The sequence below is a fragment of the Thalassophryne amazonica genome, chromosome 18, assembly GCF_902500255.1.
Source record: "Thalassophryne amazonica chromosome 18, fThaAma1.1, whole genome shotgun sequence".
In the NCBI taxonomy this organism is placed as follows: domain Eukaryota; kingdom Metazoa; phylum Chordata; class Actinopteri; order Batrachoidiformes; family Batrachoididae; genus Thalassophryne; species Thalassophryne amazonica.
In genome coordinates, this window is record NC_047120.1 from 3825238 (window position 1) to 3845062 (window position 19825).

The 19825-nt window shown below is 45.0% G+C and overlaps 1 protein-coding gene across 2 annotated transcripts in view; it reads right to left on the reverse strand.

The window, feature by feature from the left end:
• The window catches only part of LOC117530228 (NLR family CARD domain-containing protein 3-like), a 133280-nt gene that overhangs the window by 58502 nt on the left and 54953 nt on the right, over window positions 1-19825 (reverse strand). For both annotated transcript variants that reach the window (XM_034193156.1, XM_034193155.1), the window contains exons 5-6: window positions 7179-7380; window positions 5234-7034 (exon numbers count right to left, since the gene is read on the reverse strand). In XM_034193156.1, coding sequence (XP_034049047.1) covers window positions 5234-7034; window positions 7179-7380 — 2003 coding nt within the window. The remainder of the gene's footprint in view (window positions 1-5233; window positions 7035-7178; window positions 7381-19825) is intronic.

Here is a 19825-nt window from a genome sequence, read left to right on the forward strand (position 1 = left end):
GCATCCAACCTCTCACACTGTGCTTGTGCAAACACCGCTTTTTTAAAAACTTTGATGTCTCCCATCAAGACTTTTTGTAAAAAATAAAAAATGTAAATTAAGTTTGAAAAATAGCTTCTGTTTACGTTTTGCTTCTAGAAACACGAGTCCGACGTGTGGTTTTTGAATGTACAATGTGTGTGAGAACATAAATCGGGCGCTCTGAACTTTTACACCGTGCGGTTCTGTGGTACAGTTTGAGCTGGAACCGAGTACAGTGATTGAAAATATCAGCCCAGGTTCAGTTTGAATACTGCCATGAATACTACTGGTCAGTAGATGGCAGCAGAGACCGTAAAAACTTGCCAAAACAAAATTCCAGCTAATCCATGTCTGCTACATTTAAGATGTGTGGATTTTAATAAATGCAAACACAATAACAACGTCTATCAAATCAAATCAAATCAATTTTATTTATATAGCGCCAAATCACAACAAACAGTTGCCCCAAGGCACTTTATATTTTAAGGCAAAAGCCATACAATAATTACAGAAAACCCCCAACGGTCAAAACGACCCCCTGTGAGCAAGCACTTGGCGACAGTGGGAAGGAAAAACTCCCTTTTAACAGGAAGAAACCTCCAGCAGAATCAGGCTCAGGGAGGGGCAGTCTTTTGCTGGGACTGGTTGGGGCTGAGGGGAGAGAATCAGGAAAAGGACATGCTGTGGAAGAGAGCAGAGATCAGTCACTAATGATTAAATGCAGAGTGGTGCATACAGAGCAAAAAGAGAAAGAAACACTCAGTGCATCATGGGAACCCCCCAGCAGTCTACGTCTATAGCAGCATAACTAAGGGATGGTTCAGGGCCACCTTATCCAGCCCTAACTATAAGCTTTAGCAAAAAGGAAAGTTTTAAGCCTAATCTTAAAAGTAGAGAGGGTGTCTGTCTCCCTGATCCGAATTGGGAGCTGGTTCCACAGGAGAGGAGCCTGAAAGCTGAAGGCTCTGCCACCCATTCTACTCTTAAAAACCCTAGGAACTACAAGTAAGCCTGCAGTCTGAGAGCGAAGCGCTCTATTGGGGTGATATGGTACTATGAGGTCCCTAAGATAAGATGGGACCTGATTATTCAAAACCTTATAAGTAAGAAGAAGAATTTTAAATTCTATTCTAGAATTAACAGGAAGCCAATGAAGAGAAGCCAATATGGGTGAAATATGCTCTCTCCTTCTAGTCCCCGTCAGTACTCGAGCTGCAGCATTTTGAATTAACTGAAGGCTTTTCAGGGAACTTTTAGGACAACCTGATAATAATGAATTACAATAGTCCAGCCTGAAGGAAATAAATGCATGAATTAGTTTTTCAGCATCACTCTGAGACAAGACCTTTCTAATTTTAGAGATATTGCGCAAATGCAAAAAAGCAGTCCTACATATTTGCTTAATATGCGCATTGAAGGACATATCCTGATCAAAAATGACTCCAAGATTTCTCACAGTACTGCTAGAGGTCAGGGTAATGCCATCCAGAGTAAGGATCTGGTTAGACACCATGTTTCTAAGATTTGTGGGGCCAAGTACAATAACTTCAGTTTTATCTGAATTTAAAAGCAGGAAATTAGAGGTCATCCATGTCTTTATGTCTGTAAGACATTCCTGCAGTTTAACTAATTGGTGTGTGTCCTCTGGCTTCATGGATAAATAAAGCTGGGTATCATCTGCGTAACAATGAAAATTTAAGCAATGCTTTCTAATAATACTGCCTAAGGGAAGCATGTATAAAGTGAATAAAATTGGTCCTAGCACAGAACCTTGTGGAACTCCATAATTAACCTTAGTCTGTGAAGAAGGCTCCCCATTTACATGAACAAATTGTAATCTATTAGATAAATATGATTCAAACCACCGCAGCGCAGTGCCTTTAATACCTATGGCATGCTCTAATCTCTGTAATAAAATTTTATGGTCAACAGTATCAAAAGCAGCACTGAGGTCTAAGTCAAGTGATGGCTTTTTAAGTAATGGTTTAATTACTGCCACCTTAAAAGCCTGTGGTACATAGCCAACTAATAAAGATAGATTGATCATATTTAAGATCAAAGCATTAATTAATGGTAGGGCTTCCTTGAGCAGCCTGGTAGGAATGGGGTCTAAGAGACATGTTGATGGTTTGGAGGAAGTAACTAATGAAAATAACTCAGACAGAACAATCGGAGAGAAAGAGTTTAACCAAATACCAACATTACTGAAAGCAGCCAACGATAACGATATGTCTTTGGGGTGGTTATGAGTAATTTGTTCTCTAATAGTTAAAATTTTATTAGCAAAGAAAGTCACGAAGTTATTACTAGTTAAAGTTAAAGGAATACTCGGCTCAATAGAGCTCTGACTCTTTGTCAGCCTGGCTAAAGTGCTGAAAAGAAATCTGGGGTTGTTCTTATTTTCTTCAATTAGTGATGAGTAGTAAGATGTCCTAGCTTTACGGAGGGCTTTTTTATAGAGCAACAGACTCTTTTTCCAGGCTAAGTGAAGATCTTCTAAATTAGTGAGATGCCATTTCCTCTCCAACTTACGGGTTATCTGCTTTAAGCTGCAAGTTTGTGCGTTATACCACGGAGTCAGGCACTTCTGATTTAAGGCTCTCTTTTTCAGAGGAGCTACAGCATCCAAAGTTGTGCTCAATGAGGATGTAAAACTACTAATGAGATAATCTATCTCACTCACAGAGTTTAGGTAGCTACTCTGCACTGTGTTGGTATACGGCATTGGAGAACATAAAGAAGGAATCATATCCTTAAACCTAGTTACAGCGCTTTCCGAAAGACTTCTACTGTAATGAAACTTATTCCCCACTGCTGGGTAGTCCATTAAAGTAAATGTAAATGTTATTAAGAAATGATCAGACAGAAGGGGGTTTTCAGGGAATACTGTTAAGTCTTCAATTTCCATACCATAAGTCAGAACAAGATCTAAAGTATGGTTAAAGTAGTGGGTGGACTTATTTACATTTTGAGCGAAGCCAATTGAGTCTAATAATAGATTAAATGCAGTGTTGAGGCTGTCATACTCAGCATCTATGTGGATGTTAAAATCGCCCACTATAATTATCTTATCTGAGCTAAGCACTAAGTCAGACAAAAGGTCTGAAAATTCACAGAGAAACCCACAGTAACGACCAGGTAGACGATAGATAACAACAAATAAAACTGTTTTTTGGGACTTCCAATTTGGATGGACAAGACTAAGAGTCAAGCTTTCAAATGAACTAAAGCTCTGTCTGGGTTTTTGATTAATTAATAAGCTGGAGTGGAAGATTGCTGCTAATCCTCCCCCTCGGCCTGTGCTACGAGCATTCTGATAGTTAGTGTGACTCGGGGGTGTTGACTCATTTAAACTAACATATTCATCCTGCTGTAACCAGGTTTCTGTTAGGCAGAATAAATCAATATGTTGATCAATTATTATATCATTTACTAACAGGGACGTAGAAGAGAGAGACCTAATGTTTAATAAACCACATTTAACTGTTTTAGTCTGTGGTGCAGCTGAAGGTGCTATATTATTTTTTCTTTTTGAATTTTTATGCTTAAATAGACTTTAACTGGTTGTTGGTGGTCTGGGAGCAGGCACCATCTCTACGGGGATGGGGTAATGAGGGGATGGCAGGGGGAGAGAAGCTGCAGAGAGGTGTGAAAGACTACAACTCTGCTTCCTGGTCCCAACCCTGGATAGTCACGGTTTGGAGGGTTTAATAAAACTGGCCAGATTTCTAGAAATGAGAGCTGCTCCATCTAAAGTGGGATGGATGCCGTCTCTCCTAACAAGACCAGGTTTTCCCCAGAAGCTTTGACAATTATCTATAAACCCAGAGAATATATTCACAAGAGTTTTAGGCACTAGAGTTTAATGCTGTTGTCTGTGGAGCCTGATCAGAGTGTCTGAAATGCATTTCTCATGTCATGAACATACTGAGATTACCCTATCACCCATAATGCACCTGGACACAGCTTGTCCACACTAAAACCTTAAAAATTAGTGCATTACTTTAAAACTAAAACATATATCTGATATTTTCACTTTATAAAACTTCAGACATGACGTTAATTTAAATAACTTGGCCGAAATTAGTTAAAATTTGAACCATAAGGTAAAAATGTATGCCTCTGGATGACTTGGGTGATATTGCCCACGTATCAGTATGGGGTTAAAAGAAACTGTTGTGTGTGTGTGTGTGTGTGTGTGTGTGTGTGTGTGTGTGTGTGTGTGTGTGTGTGTGTGTGTGTGTGTGTGTGTGTGTGTGTGTGTGTGTGTGTGTGTGTGTGTGTGTGTGTGTGTGTGTGTGTGTGTGTGTGTGTGTGTGTGTGTGTCCAGCTCTCCTTTGTCTGCAGAGGATATAGCGGTTTCTTCTAGAAGCAGCTCTCCTCTGTTTTGCAGAGGGTAAAACTACACATCTGCTACGAAACATTTAACAGGTAAGTTAAATTTTAATTTAAAATTTTATAAATGTTTGTAGCTGTTCAGCTTTATTTACTACGTTATCGGTCTAAAAATTATCGAACAAAATTTTATTGCAAGATAATTAGTCCGATAATGGTTTTTAAAATGATCTAAAAAGATAATCTGATAATAAAAACATTATCTTCGATAATTATCGGTTATCGGATTATCGGAACTGTGCCCACCACTGCCAAAATCCAGCACTGTACACTGTGCACATTGTAAAGTTGTGGCTTTTGCAGGTGTTGTGAGGGAATCTCATACATGCCATCGTTTGTTGCAAGTCTCAGAATGTCTCTCAGACCGACATCTCCACAGTCTATAGCAATCCATTTCGCTGTCACATTTGTGAGCCTCTCTCACATTTGTTTAGCAATAGTTCTCCCACACGCTGCATCTAACAGTCTGCCGAAGTCTCGCACAGCAGTGTTTTTGGTATCAGCTTGTGTGCTGCATTTAGGTGATATTTAAGACTCGGACGTACTCTGCTGATAAAAAAAAAACAAAACACACACACACACAATTGTGTTAACAAAAAAATGGTTGGCATTAGTTAATTAATGCGTTAACGCATTAATTAACAGAAAGGTGTTTTTGCATCCTCTCTGTGCCTCGGGCATGTTTTCACATGCACAACGTCCTCACAACTGTTGTCATCCTATGGAAAGGAGCCCTAACTTTAAATCTTGATCTGACCTGTGAGTTTTGCAATCTGTTAGACCCCTAATTCAAATATCAAAGTGTCTCTGTACTTACAAAACATTTGTAGATTCTTTGATCACCGGCAGCAGCAGCAGAAGAGCCACATGTGAAGCAGAGTATTTCTTCAGGTTGAACACATGATGTTGATCTGAGGACAGTAAGATGAAGGCCAGAGCTGATAAATCAGAACGAGACAGACGGCGTACAGAGAGACTTCCAGAATTCAGGAGCTGTTGGATCTGATCCACTAGAGAACGATCCTTCAGTTCATTCAGACAGTGGATCAGATTGATGTTTCTCTCTGCAGACAGATTCTCATCAAGCTTCATCTCAATGTATTCAACTGTTTCCTGATTGGTCTGTGAGATTTTGTCTGTCTGTGTCATCAGGCCTCGTAGGAGAGTCTGACTGGTCTGCAGGGAAAGACCCAGAAGGAAGCGCAGGAACAAGTCCAGGTGTCCATTTGGACTCTGTAAGGCCTCGTCCACAGCACTCTGATGGAGACACGTTAGTTTTGGTTTATCTTCAGATGTCTCAGACCTTCTGGATGTTGTTGGTTCTACTGACAGCTGATTGACTCCAGACTGGATGAAGGTCAGCTGGACATAAAGAGCAGCTAGAAACTCCTGAACACTCAGATGGATGAAGCAGAAGACCTTGTCATGGTAGAGTCCTCTCTCCTCTTTAAAGATCTGTGTGAAGACTCCTGAGTACACTGAGGCTGCTCTGATATCGATGCCACACTCTGTCAGGTCCTCTTCATAGAAGATCAGGTTCCCTTTCTGCAGCTGCTCAAATGCTAGTTTTCCCAGAGACACAATCATCTTCCTGTTCTCTGAATTCCACAGTGGATCTGTCTCAGCTCCTCCATCATACTTGACCTTCTTCACTTTGCACTGAACCAAAAGGAAGTAGATGTACATCTCAGTCAGGGTCTCTGGCAGCTGTGGTGTGTCTCTGGTGTCCAACACGTCCTCCAGAACTGTAGCAGTGATCCAGCAGAAGACTGGGATGTGACACATGATGTGGAGGCTTCGTGATGTCTTCATGTGGGAGATGATTCTTCTGGACTGCTCCTCATTTCTGAATCTGTTCCTGAAGTAGTCCTCCTTCTGAGGGTCAGTGAAGCCTCTGACCTCTGTCACCATGTCCACGCACTCAGGAGGGATCTGATTGGCTGCTGCACGTCGTGTGGTGATCCAGAGGCGAGCAGAGGGAAACAGGTTCCTCCTGATGAGGTTCGTCAGCAGAACATCCACTGAGCTTGACTCTGTGACATCAGTCAGGATGTCATTGCTGTGGAAGTCCAGAGGGAGGCGACACTCATCCAGACCGTCCAAGATGATCAAGACCTGGAAGTGCTGGAAGCTGCAGATTCCTGCTTCTTTGGTTTCAGGAAAGAAGAGATGAACAAGTTCAACCAAGCAGAACGTCTTCTCTTTCAGCACATTCAGCTCTCTGAACGTGAATGGAAATATGAAGTGGAAGTCCTGATTGGTTCGTCCTTCAGCCCAGTCCAGAGTCAACTTCTGTGTTAAGACTGTTTTCCCGATGCCGGCCACGCCCTTTGTCAGCACTGTTCTGATTGGTGGCTGTGTGTCAGCTGAGACTTTAAAGATGTCTTCACATGTGATGGTCCTTTGTGGTGTGTCTGTTTTCCTGGATGCTGCTTGAATCTGTCTGACATCATGTTCTTCGTTGACCTCTGAAGCCCCGCCCTCTGTGATGTAGAGCTCTGTGTAGATCTCCTTCAGAAGAGTCGCCTTTCCTGCTTTAGAGATCCCCTCAAACACACACTCAAACTTCTGCTTCACCTTAGATTTGAATTTAAGACGACAAACCTCAGCACGAGTTCCTGAAAGAACAAACAGCACAGATCAGTTATTGAATGATGACATCACTTCCTGTTTTCCTGATAGAAATCACATATGAATATATTTCAAATGGGCAAACATCATGTGTCATTTAGCGTCTGTGTTAAATGTGGACATCCTCTTACTGCTCTGCAGACAGTCAGCCAGCTCCTCATAATTCATGTTCCTCATGAAGGTCACTGTGAGGTCCAGGAAAACCAGTCGGCTGCTCCTCTGCTCCTCATCCTCACTCTGACTCTCGAAATATTCTCCATCATTTGTCTGGAGAAACTTGTGGATGCTCTTCAGCTCATTTTTAACAAACGTCAACATGTTCTCCTCGAAATTCTGCAACATGGATGTAGAAACATCACTTTTTTAAAGGACGGATTTTGACCCCACATAGTTATTACTTTGGAAATGGATTTATGAACAAAATCCAGAGACTCTCACAATCACCCTCAGTTAGAAACAGATGGAAAATTTGAATACTTTAAATAATTAAGCAAGATATAACCAAATACCTGGAAAAGGTATTTGAAATTAGGTTAAATGATTTTTTAAACTAAACATCATATCCTTAGCGAGCAGCAATACGGTTTTAGAAAGAATCGCACTACTTCGTTGGCTGTGATGGATTTCATTGAACAAATTACCAACGCAACTGAAAATAAGCAATATACTGTAGGGGGTTTTCTTTATTTACAGAAAGCATATGATACTATAGATCATACCTTGCTATTGGACAAATTACAGAAGTATGGTATCAGGGGATTGGCACATGACTGGATAGTGAGCTACTTAGACAGTAGGTATCAGTGTGTCCACTTTGGTGGGACAAATTCTGAGTTTTTGAAGATTACTTGTGGGGTGCCCCAGGGTTCAGTCCTTGGGCCACTGTTGTTCCTTTTGTATATTAATGATATACGTATGTTTGGTTTCTAAGTATGTAAGTTGTATTTTATTTGCGGATGATACGACTGTGTTTTGTATTGGGGATCATTTGGGACAGCTCCTGGACAAGATGGAGAATGAATTACATAAATTAAAAAAATGGTTTGATTTAAATAAATTATTGCTCCATTTTGGTAAAACTAAGTGTATCATATTTGGGAATAAGTCCAGGAATTTAAGCAAAAAACTATTACTACATGATATTGAAATTGTAACAGATACAAAATTTCTTGGTGTTCATATTGATAGATTAAGCTGGAAACCACATATTAACTATGTTAAAACTAAAATGTCAAAAGCCATTGCAATTCTGCACAAAGCCCAGGACTTCCTCACCCAACATGCATTGACCACTTTATATCATGCATTACTTGTTCCATATATGACATATTGTGTCGAAGTTTGGGGAAATACATACAGAACTAATACTAAACCAGTTTTTCTGTTGCAAAAGAAAGCTATAAGAATTATAAGTAACAAACCATATCAAGAGCCAACAAATTTGTTATTTGCTTGTCTGCAAATTTTAAAATTCTGGGACCTGGTTGATTGTATTACAATACAGATTATGTATAAAGTTAAAAATAAGCTTTTGCCACTACATGTCCAGAATCTGTTTAAAATGAGAGACTCCAGCTACAGTTTGAGAGGAACATTATTACTGGAGAAATTGAAGATCCGTACTACTGCTAAAAGTCATTGTGTTTCCGTCAGGGGTGTTAATATTTGGAATAATTGTCCTGATAATATTAAAATACTTGGTACACTGGTTGGTTTTAAAAGGCTTTACAAAAAGAATATATTTACCCGTTATAGGTTGAAGGATTAAGTTTACCATTTTGTTACTGTTCACTCTTACTTGTTTGGTTGTGTTTTGAAATTTTGTGATTAAGTTAAATTGTTTATGCACCTTTTTTTCTTTTTCTTTTCTCTCTTTTCTTGTACAGCTATTATGACCATATGTGTAGGTGTGTATGTATCAATCAATTAATTTTATTTATATAGCGCCAAATCACAACAAACAGTTGCCCCAAGGCGCTTTATATTGTAAGGCAAGGCCATACAATAATTACGTAAAAAACGTACGTAAATGTATCAGACAAGCTTGAACCTTCGTGCGCATGCATGAGTTTTTTCACGCCTGTCAGTTGCGTCATTCACCTGTGAGCAGGCTTTGTGTGAGCACTGGTCCACCCCTCTCGTCGTTTTTTTTATTGCAAATAAATGTCTGAACGATTTGGAGCTTTGCTGCATCAATTTTTTTCCAGAAACTGTGAGAGACCTCCAGGTGGACACCGTTCGGAAAATTAATATGGCCCACAACTGCTGAGAGAGCAGCGCGCTCCCAGCGCCGATCGACATGCTCAGACCCCGCGGAAACAACCAGATCATTTCCAACGTGAAGGCTTTGTTGATCCGGGACCTCGTCTGACTTTCACAAAAAGGCAGAAGTTGTGGACATCAGCACTTTTTCGGCACATTCCACTGTTACAGGAGTTTTTTTCATGGAAAGAAAAGCAGAGGGATGCGCCACGGAGCCATTCATTACGCAGGACAAAACCACCTTGGTGTTGGTCTCACAGGATGGCTTTCAGGTGGATTTCAGATGGATTCCGGTTGCTTTTCAGTCGTGTGATTATCCGATTGTGATTGTGCATGAGCTGGACATGCCCGAACATGTCCTGGAAGGCTTCATCACGGCGTTGCTTTGCGCCATGCGGCTCCCCGCGACGCGCGAAACTCCTCAGCACGTCTGTCTTAATGTGCTGATGTCCACGTCTTTTCACAATTCCTGTGCTAGTCAGACGACATACCGGATCAAGACAGCATCCAGTTTAGAAATGAACGGCACATTCCACTGTTACAGGAGTTTTTGTCATGGAAAGAGGAGCGGAGGGACGCGCCACGGAGCCGTTCATTACGCGGCACAAAACCACCTCCATGTTGGTCTCACAGGACGGCTTTCAGGAGGATTTCAGATGGATTCAGGTTGCTTTTCAGTCGTGTGATTATCCGATTGTGATTGTGCATGAGCTGGACATGCCCCAACATGTCCTGGAAGGCTTCATCACGGCGTTGCTTTGCGCCATGCTGCTCCACCGTGACGCGCGAAACTCCTCCGCACGTCTGTCTTAATGTGCTGATGTCCATGTCTTTTCACAATTCCTGTGCTAGTCAGACGACATACCGGATCAAGACAGCGTCCAGTTTAGAAATGAACGGCACATTCCACTGTTACAGGAGTTTTTGTCATGGAAAGAGGAGCGGAGGGACGCGCCACAGAGCCGTTCAGTACGCGGCACAAAACCACCTCCGTGTTGGTCTCACAGGACGGCTTTCAGGTGGATTTCAGATGGATTCCGGTTGCTTTTCAGTCGTGTGATTATCCGATTGTGATTGTGCATGAGCTGGACATGCCCCAACATGTCCTGGAAGGCTTCATCACGGCGTTGCTTTGCGCCATGCTCCTCTTTCCATGACAAAAACTCCTGTAACAGTGGAATGTGCTGTTCATTTCTAAACTTATTCGCAATAAAAAAACGACGAGAGGGGTGGACCAGTGCTCACACAAAGCCTGCTCACAGGTGAATGACGCAACTGACAGGCGTGAAAAAACTCATGCATGCGCACGAAGGTTCAAGCTTGTCCGATGCAATCACACGTGATTCAAATCCATATGGTTTTTGAAAAAAATAAAAAGATCGGATACTTTTCTAACAGACCTCGTATATATATATATATATATATATATACATTCTTTATTTTTAATGGTATAAGGGGAGGGTGCTTATAAGCTTTGCTTCTGCGTTCACCCTTTCGGCCACACGGGTTTTTCGTACATTGTTTCTTTTATGTTTTGTTATTGCCTTTGTTGTTGCTCAGCTGTGTGCCGGATAGATAAATAAATTCAGTTCAATTCAATTCAATATATACGTTCGAGCCCTGCACGGGACTAATTTCTGTCCCGCTCTTGCTGAATTTCGGACCATTACCACCCGCACCTGCAACATGTGTTAGACTCCCGTCCATTCCCGCAATATGCCTGTCCAGTCCAGTCCCACCTGCACCCACAAAATGCTGAGAATTTTATGCAGTACAATAATAGCGATGCATTCATTTTTGTCTCCTCCCATCTCGCAGGAGAAAACATGTAATTTAGGCTATTATTAAAGAAATTCATGTGGTTGTTTGTTTCAATTCCCTGGTCTGTATGTCTTTTGATGCACTGGTCAGGAATAAAGACAGTTTCATATGACAGTTCAGTTACTGCATACCCATATATACACTCAACAAAAATATAAACGCAACACTCTTGGTTTTGCTCCCATTTTGTATGAGATGAACTCAAAGATCTAAAACTTTTTTCACATACACAATATCACCATTTCCCTCAAATATTGTTCACAAACCAGTCTAAATCTGTAATAGTGAGCACTTCTCCTTTGTTGAGATAATCCATCCCACCTCACAGGTGTGCCATATCAAGATTCTGATTAGACACCATGATTAGTGCACAGGTGTGCCTTAGACTGCCCACAATAAAAGGCCACTCTGAAAGGTGCAGTTTTATCACACAGCACAAAGCCACAGATGTCTCAAGATTTGAGGGAGCGTGCAATTGGAATGTCAACCAGAGCTGTTGCTCGTGTATTGAATGTTCATTTCTCTACCATAAGCCGTCTCCAAAGGAGTTTCAGAGAATTTGGCAGTACATCCAACCAGCCTCACAACCGCAGACCACGTGTAACCACACCAGCCCAGGACCTCCACATCCAGCATGTTCACCTCCAAGATCGTCTGAGACCAGTCACTCGGACAGCTGCTGAAACAATCGGTTTGCATAACCAAAGAATTTCTGCACAAACTGTCAGAAACCGTCTCAGAGAAGCTCATCTGCATGCTCGTCATCCTCATCGGGGTCTCGACCTGACTCCAGTTCGTAGTCGTAACCGACTTGAGTGGGCCAATGCTCACATTCGCTGGCGTTTGGCACGTTGGAGAGGTGTTCTCTTCACGGATGAATCCTGGTTCACACTGTTCAGGGCAGATGGCAGACAGCGTGTGTGGCATCGTGTGGGTGAGCGGTTTTCTGATGTCAATGTTGTGGATCAAGTGGCCCATGGTGGCGGTGGGGTTAAATATGTAAGACTGCTTTTTTGCATTTACCCAATATCTCTAAAATTAGAAAGGTCTTGTCTCAGAGTGATGCTGAAAAACTAATTCATGCATTTATTTCCTCTAGGCTGGACTATTGTAATTCATTATTATCAGGTTGTCCTAAAAGTTCCCTGAAAAGCCTTCAGTTAATTCAAAATGCTGCAGCTAGAGTACTGACGGGGACTAGAAGGAGAGAGCATATCTCACCCATATTGGCCTCTCTTCATTGGCTTCTTGTTAATTCTAGAATAGAATTTAAAATTCTTCTTCTTACTTATAAGGTTTTGAATAATCAGGTCCCTTCTTATCTTAGGGACCTCGTAGTACCATATCACCCCAATAGAGCACTTCGCTCTCAGACTGCAGGCTTACTTGTAGTTCCTAGGGTTTGTAAGAGTAGAATGGGAGGCAGAGCCTTCAGCTTTCAGGCTCCTCTCCTGTGGAACCAGCTCCCAATTCGGATCAGGGAGACAGACACCCTCTCTACTTTTAAGATTAGGCTTAAAACTTTCCTTTTTGCTAAAGCTTATAGTTAGGGCTGGATCGGGTGACCCTGAACCATCCCTTAGTTATGCTGCTATAGACTTAGACTGCTGGGGGGTTTCTTTCTCTTTTTGCTCTGTATGCACCACTCTGCATTTAATCATTAGTGATTGATCTCTGCTCCCCTCCACAGCATGTCTTTTTCCTGGTTCTCTCCCTCAGCCCCAACCAGTCCCAGCAGAAGACTGCCCCTCTCTGAGCCTGGTTCTGCTGGAGGTTTCTTCCTGTTAAAAGGGAGTTTTTCCTTCCCACTGTCGCCAAGTGCTTGCTCACAGGGGGTCGTTTTGACCATTGGGGTTTTTACGTAATTATTGAATGGCCTTGCCTTACAATATAAAGCGCCTTGGGGCAACTGTTTGTTGTGATTTGGCGCTATATAAATAAAATTGATTGATTGAATTGATTGATTGATTATGGTATGGGCAGGCGTCTGTTATGGACGAAGAACACAGGTGCATTTTATTGATGGCATTTTGAATGCACAGAGATACCGTGACAAGATCCTGAGGTCCATTGTTGTGCCAACATGCAAGAACATCACCTCATGTTGCAGCAGGATAATGCGCGGCCCCATGTTGCAAGGATCTGTACACAATTCTTGGAAGCTGAAAATGTCACAGTTCTTGCATGGCCGGCATACTCACCGGACATGTCACCCATTGAGCATGTTTGGGATGCTCTGGACCGGCATATACGACAGCGTGTACCAGTTCCTGCCAATATCCAGCAACTTAGCACAGCCATTGAAGAGGAGTGGACCAACATTCCACAGGTCACAATTGACAACCTGATCAACTCTATGCGAAGGAGATGTGTTGCACTGCATGAGGCAAATGGTGGTCACATCAGATACTGACTGGTATCCCCCCCCCAATAAAACAAAACTGCACCTTTCAGAGTGGCCTTTTATTGTGGACAGTCTAAGGCACACCTGTGCACTAATCATGGTGTCTAATCAGCATCTTGATATGGCACACCTGTGAGGTGGGATGGATTATCTCAGCAAAGGAGAAGTGCTCACTATCACAGATTTAGACTGGTTTGTGAACAATATTTGAGGGAAATGGTGATATTGTGTATATGGAAAAAGTTTTAGATCTTTGAGTTCATCTCATACAAAATGGGAGCAAAACCAAAAGTGTTGCGTTTATATTTTTGTTGAGTGTATGTATGGACATGCAGTAACTCGCTGCGCTGTGTCGCTCTGTTCAGTCCTGCTATGTCCGCTGCTCCTGTTAACAACATGGAGGAAAACGCATTTCTGTGTAAATCTAACATGTTCCTCATATATTATGTAAAGAAAGTGACCAATAAACACTTCTAAAATGAAAATTGTTTTTGTTACCTGATAACAGTACAATTCAGAAGAAAGAATTTTGTCAGTTTAGTGAAATTTGGGTGGCCCTACAACTTTAATCTACTTTTAATTGCATACATCCATGCAGTTAAATCGATGTTTTCCTCGATTTTAGTAAAAGTGTCAATGTATACCACTTTTCCTCTCTGTCCATCTTCGGTAAAGTGATTCTGGAGTTTATTTGGAATTAGAAGGTGTCTGCTCTGCGTAAACAATACTTGCGAAGGCCTAAGCCGCTTAGAGGACTGGCTTTACCAAATTTCAGGTTCTACTACTGGGCCTCCAAAATCTGGATTCTTAAATATTGTCTTCAATATGAGGCATCTGATCCTCCCCCGGCGTGGCTGACTATGGAGGTAAACTCTACCAATCCAGTGACTTTAAAGCAGGGGTGCTCAAGTTCGGTCCTCGAGAGCTACCTTCCTGATACTCTTAGTTGTCTCCCTGCTCCAACACACCTGAATCCAATGAAAGGCTCATTAAAAGCCTACTAACGAGTCTCGAGCAGGGAGACAACTAAGAGTATCAGGAAGGTAGCTCTCGAGGACCGAACTTGAGCACCCCTGCTTTAAAGGCATTAGTGCAATCGCCTGTTCATTGTTCCACTTCTTCTTATGCTCAGAATGTGATTGTCAAAACTTCACTTAAGATCTGGGTTCAGTTTAACTGCTATTTTAGCACAATATTTGCGCAAGAGATGGTCTTATTGAGTGTAAAATAGTACACAGTACCTACTATACTAAGGCCCAGTTGTCGAAGATTTATGAGGGCATATCTCCTGTTTGTGACAGCTGTCAGAAACCCCCTGTAAATCTTATATATATATTCTGGCTTTGCCCATCCCTATATACAGTGTATCCAGAAAGTATTCACAGTGCTTCACTTTTCCACCTTTTGTTATGTTACAGCCTTATTCCAAAATGGAATAAATTCACCCTAACCCTCAAAATTCTACACACAATATCCCACAATGACAACATGAAAACAGTTTGAACAGTTTGCGCCTTCAATGGACATTGACATTAGTCAGGAGGAGGTGGGTGCTCTCCTCAGGAAGGTCAGCACTAGGAAAGCGTGTGGACCTGATGGCATCTGTGGGCGCACTTTACATCACTGTGCTGATCAGCTCAGTGGAATCGTGACCCAGCTTTTTCAAATGTCTATAGACCAGGGTCAAGTCCCCCAGTTATGGAAGACCTCAACAATTATTCCCGTCCCAAAGTCCACACGACCAAAAGGGCCTAATGATTTTAGACCTATTGCTCTTACTCCCCTGATGATGAAACTGTTTGAGAAACTTTTAAAAGACATTATCTTATTTTATACTGCTGACAAAATGGATCCTCTACAATTTGCCTATCAGCCCAGTAAAGGGGTGGAGGATGCTAAAATATTTATTATTGACAAAGTTTTAAATCACCTTGAAAATCCTGGAACTTTTGCACGGCTTTTATTTACAGACTTCTCATCAGCATTTAATAAAATGCTCAGCCCTGTCTTCATTTGTCACATGGTGTGATCAAAACTATCTGGACCTGAACGTTGCAAAAACAAAAGAAATCATTATAGATTTCAGGAAATGTAAGAGTGTTCATACTCCTAGCATCATTCATGATGAAGATGTCCAGATAGTGGAGCAATATAAATATCTGGGAACCATTTTTGATGCTAAACTGAGATTTGATGACAACACAGAGACCATCTGTAAAAAAGCACAGCAGAGGATTTACCTGCTGCGAAAACTTCGATCCTTTGAAGTGAGTGAGAGGATCCTCAGAGTCTGGTACTGTTCCTACATAGAGAGCCCGCTCACCTTGTTGTGAAAGTGTAGGTACACGGACCCACAACAGGGGGCGCAATGAACGGACAATGGAGAAAAGTAAAGAACAAGTTTTACTGTTGTGAAAAAGCACAACCAATACAACAATTAATAATTTGGAGGTGTAAGCCGAAATCTGCTGGTGTCGTGTGGGCAGGCTCGAAGGTAGGAGACGTCCGTCCTAGTCGAACCGGAACCACCCAGATCTCCTCTGCCACCGAAACCCAGAAGTACTGGAACCGCCAAGTCCCGAATTCCCAGGTGGCCACTGCCTTCGCTCGTCGGATCCGGTACTGCTGGCGGGAAAGAGCACAAACACACAGGTAGGAATGCGACAGCACCCAGTAGAGGGAGAGGGGCGAAGCCGCCTCCACCTCTTGTTACAATGAAGCAGGAAAGGTGAGTACTTATCCGAGCAAGTTGCTTTCTGTAATCAGCTGTCCTGAAAAGGTTTAGCAAGGTTTATCAGAATCTTTAATATATGTTTGCAGAGAAGGTTACCTTAAACTCAAGGCGATATCTCGGCACTGAGGTGGAGACGCCGTCCTACTGATATACCTCCGTGCTGAGTGGAACAGCTGTGTCCAGTGATGGGTGACAGCTGTCACCCAGGCTGCTCCCATAAGGTGGCAGCGCCCTCTGGTGCCTGGAGCCCGCACTCCAGGCAGGGCGCCCTCTGGTGGTGGTGGGCCAGCAGTACCTCCTCTTCAGCGGCCCACACAACAGGACCCCCCCCTCAACGGGCGCCTCCTGGCGCACGACCGGGCTTGTCCGGATGGCGACGGTAGAAGTCGGCCAGGAGGGCCGGGTCCAGGATGAAGCCCTTCTTCACCCAGGAGCGCTCCTCGGGACCGTACCCCTCCCAGTCCACCAGATACTGAAAACCCCGGCCCATCCGACGGACGTCGAGGAGCCGGCGCACAGTCCAAGCCGGTTCCCCGTCGATGATCCGGGCAGGAGGTGGTGCCGGACCCGGGGTGCAGAGGTGTGATGGGGTTTTATCCGGGAAACATGAAAAACTGGATGGATCCGCAGTGAGGCCGGAAGCTGGAGCCTCACTGCGGTGGGGTTGATGACCTTGAGGATCTTGAAAGGTCCGATGTACCGTTTCTGGAGTTTTGGAGAGTCCACCTGCAGAGGAATGTCCTTGGTGGACAACCAGACCTCCTGCCCAGGACGATACTTGGGGGCCAGGGCCCGCCGCCGGTCTGCATGTTTCTTCGCCCTCGTCCGGCCCTTCAATAAAGCAGAGCGGGCGGCACGCCACACCCGACGGCACTTCCGTAGGTGGGCCTGGACCGAGGGCACACCGACCTCTCCCTCAACCACCGGAAACAAGGGGGGCTGATACCCCAAGCACACCTCAAAAGGGGAGAGGCCGGTGGCTGACGACACTTGACTGTTGTGGGCGTACTCGATCCAGGCCAGGTGGGTACTCCAGGCCGTCGGGTGCGCGGCTGTCACACAGCGAAGTGTCTGCTCCAGTTCCTGATTTGCCCGCTCTGCCTGCCCGTTGGTCTGGGGGTGGTAACCAGACGAGAGGCTGACCGTGGCCCCCAGTTCCCGGCAGGAGCTCCTCCAGACGTGCGAGGTGAACTGAGGACCGTGATCGGAGACGATGTCTGATGGTATCCCATGCAGACGGACGACGTGGTGGACCAAGAGGTCCGCGGTCTCCTGGGCCGTTGGTAGCTTTGGGAGGGCCACGAAGTGGGCCGCCTTGGAGAAACGGTCCACTACCGTGAAGACGACGGTGTTTCCCTGGGACGGCGGGAGGCCCGTGACAAAGTCCAGACCGATGTGGGACCAGGGGCGATGTGGGACGGGCAGCGGCTGTAGCAACCCTGAGGTCTTTTGGTGGTTGGCCTTGCCCCTGGCGCAGGTGGTACAGGCCTGGACGTAGTCCCGGACGTCGGCCTCTAGGGACGCCCACCAGAAGCGCTGCCGGACGACTGCCACGGTCCTTTGCACCCCAGGGTGACAGGAGAGCTTAGAACCGTGACAGAAGTCCAGGACTGCAGCCCTAGCTTCTGGTGGGACGTATAGTCTGTTCTTTGGTCCGATTCCGGGGTCCGGATCACGGGTCAGGGCCTCCCGGACGGTCTTCTCCACGTCCCAGGTGAGGGCGGCCACGATAGCGGACTCCGGGATAATGGGATCTGGGGGATCCGACGATTCCGTTTTGACTTCGTCTTCGTGTACCCGGGACAATGCATCCGATCTTTGATTCTTGGTCCCGGGACGGTAGGTAATCCGGAAGTCAAAACGGCCAAAGAACAGTGACCAGCGGGCTTGCCTGGGGTTCAGCCGCTTGGCGGTCCTGATGTACTCCAGGTTCCGATGGTCAGTGAAAACCGTGAATGGCACGGATGTTCCCTCCAACAGATGTCTCCACTCTTCGAGGGCCTCTTTCACAGCAAGGAGTTCCCGATTGCCGATGTCATAGTTCCGTTCAGCGGGGGTCAACCTGCGGGAAAAATAGGCACACGAGTGAAGGACCTTATCGGTCTTCCCGCTCTGGGAGAGCACCGCTCCTATCCCTGAGTCCGAGGCATCCACTTCAACCACTAACTGGCGGCTAGGATCGGGCTGCACCAGCACTGGTGCAGACAAAAAGCGCCGTTTCAACTCCTTGAACGCGGCTTCGCACCGATCTGACCAGGTGAAGGGGACTTTTGGAGAGGTCAGGGCTGTCAGGGGGCTAACTACCTGACTGTAGCCCTTAATGAACCTCCTATAGAAATTAGCAAAGCCGAGGAACTGTTGCAGCTTCCTACGGCTTGTGGGTTGGGGCCAATCTCTCACCGCCGCAACCTTGGCCGGATCAGGGGCGACGGAGTCAGAGGAGATAATAAACCCCAAGAAGGACAAAGAAGTGCGGTAGAATTCACACTTCTCACCCTTCACAAACAGGCGATTCTCCAACAACCGCTGTAGGACCTGACGGACATGCCGGACATGAGTCTCAGGATCCGGGGAAAAGATGAGTATATCGTCTAGATACACGAAGACGAACCGGTGCAGGAAGTCCCGCAAGACATCGTTTACCAACGCTTGGAAAGTCGCGGGAGCATTAGTGAGACCGAACGGCATGACCAGGTACTCAAAATGACCTAACGGGGTGTTGAATGCCGTCTTCCATTCGTCTCCCTTCCGGATCCGAACCAAATGATACGCATTCCTAAGATCAAGCTTGGTGAAGATTTTGGCTCCATGCAAGGGGGTGAACACTGAATCCAATAAGGGCAACGAGTATCGGTTGCGAACCGTGATTTCGTTCAACCCCCTATAATCAATGCATGGACGAAGACCGCCATCCTTTTTACCCACAAAAAAGAAACCAGCACCCATCGGAGAGGTGGAATTCCGGATCAACCCGGCAGCTAATGAGTCCCGGATGTAGGTCTCCATTGATTCACGCTCCGGCCGTGAGAGGTTGTACAGCCTACTGGACGGGAACTCACTGCCTGGAACCAAATCAATGGCACAATCATACGGGCGGTGGGGAGGAAGCGTGAGAGCCAGATCCTTGCTGAACACGTCAGCGAGGTCATGGTACTCCGCCGGCACCGCCTTCAGATTGGGCGGGACTCGGACCTCCTCCTTAGCTTGGGAGCCGGGAGGAACCGAGGAACCTAGACACTCCCGATGGCAGGTTTCGCTCCACTGAACCACTACCCCGGACGGCCAATCGATCCGGGGATTGTGCTTTAGCATCCAGGGAAAACCCAAAACCACACGGGAGGTGGCCTGAGTCACAAAGAACTCGATCACCTCCCGGTGGTTACCTGACACCACCAGAGTTACTGGAGGTGTCTTATGCGTGATTGGTGGGAGTAGGGAGCCATCTAGTGCCCGAACCTGTACAGGCGAGGTAAGAGCCACCAGAGGGAGCCCTATCTCCCTGGCCCATCTACTGTCTAGCAGATTCCCCTCAGAGCCCGTGTCCACCAGTGCTGGGG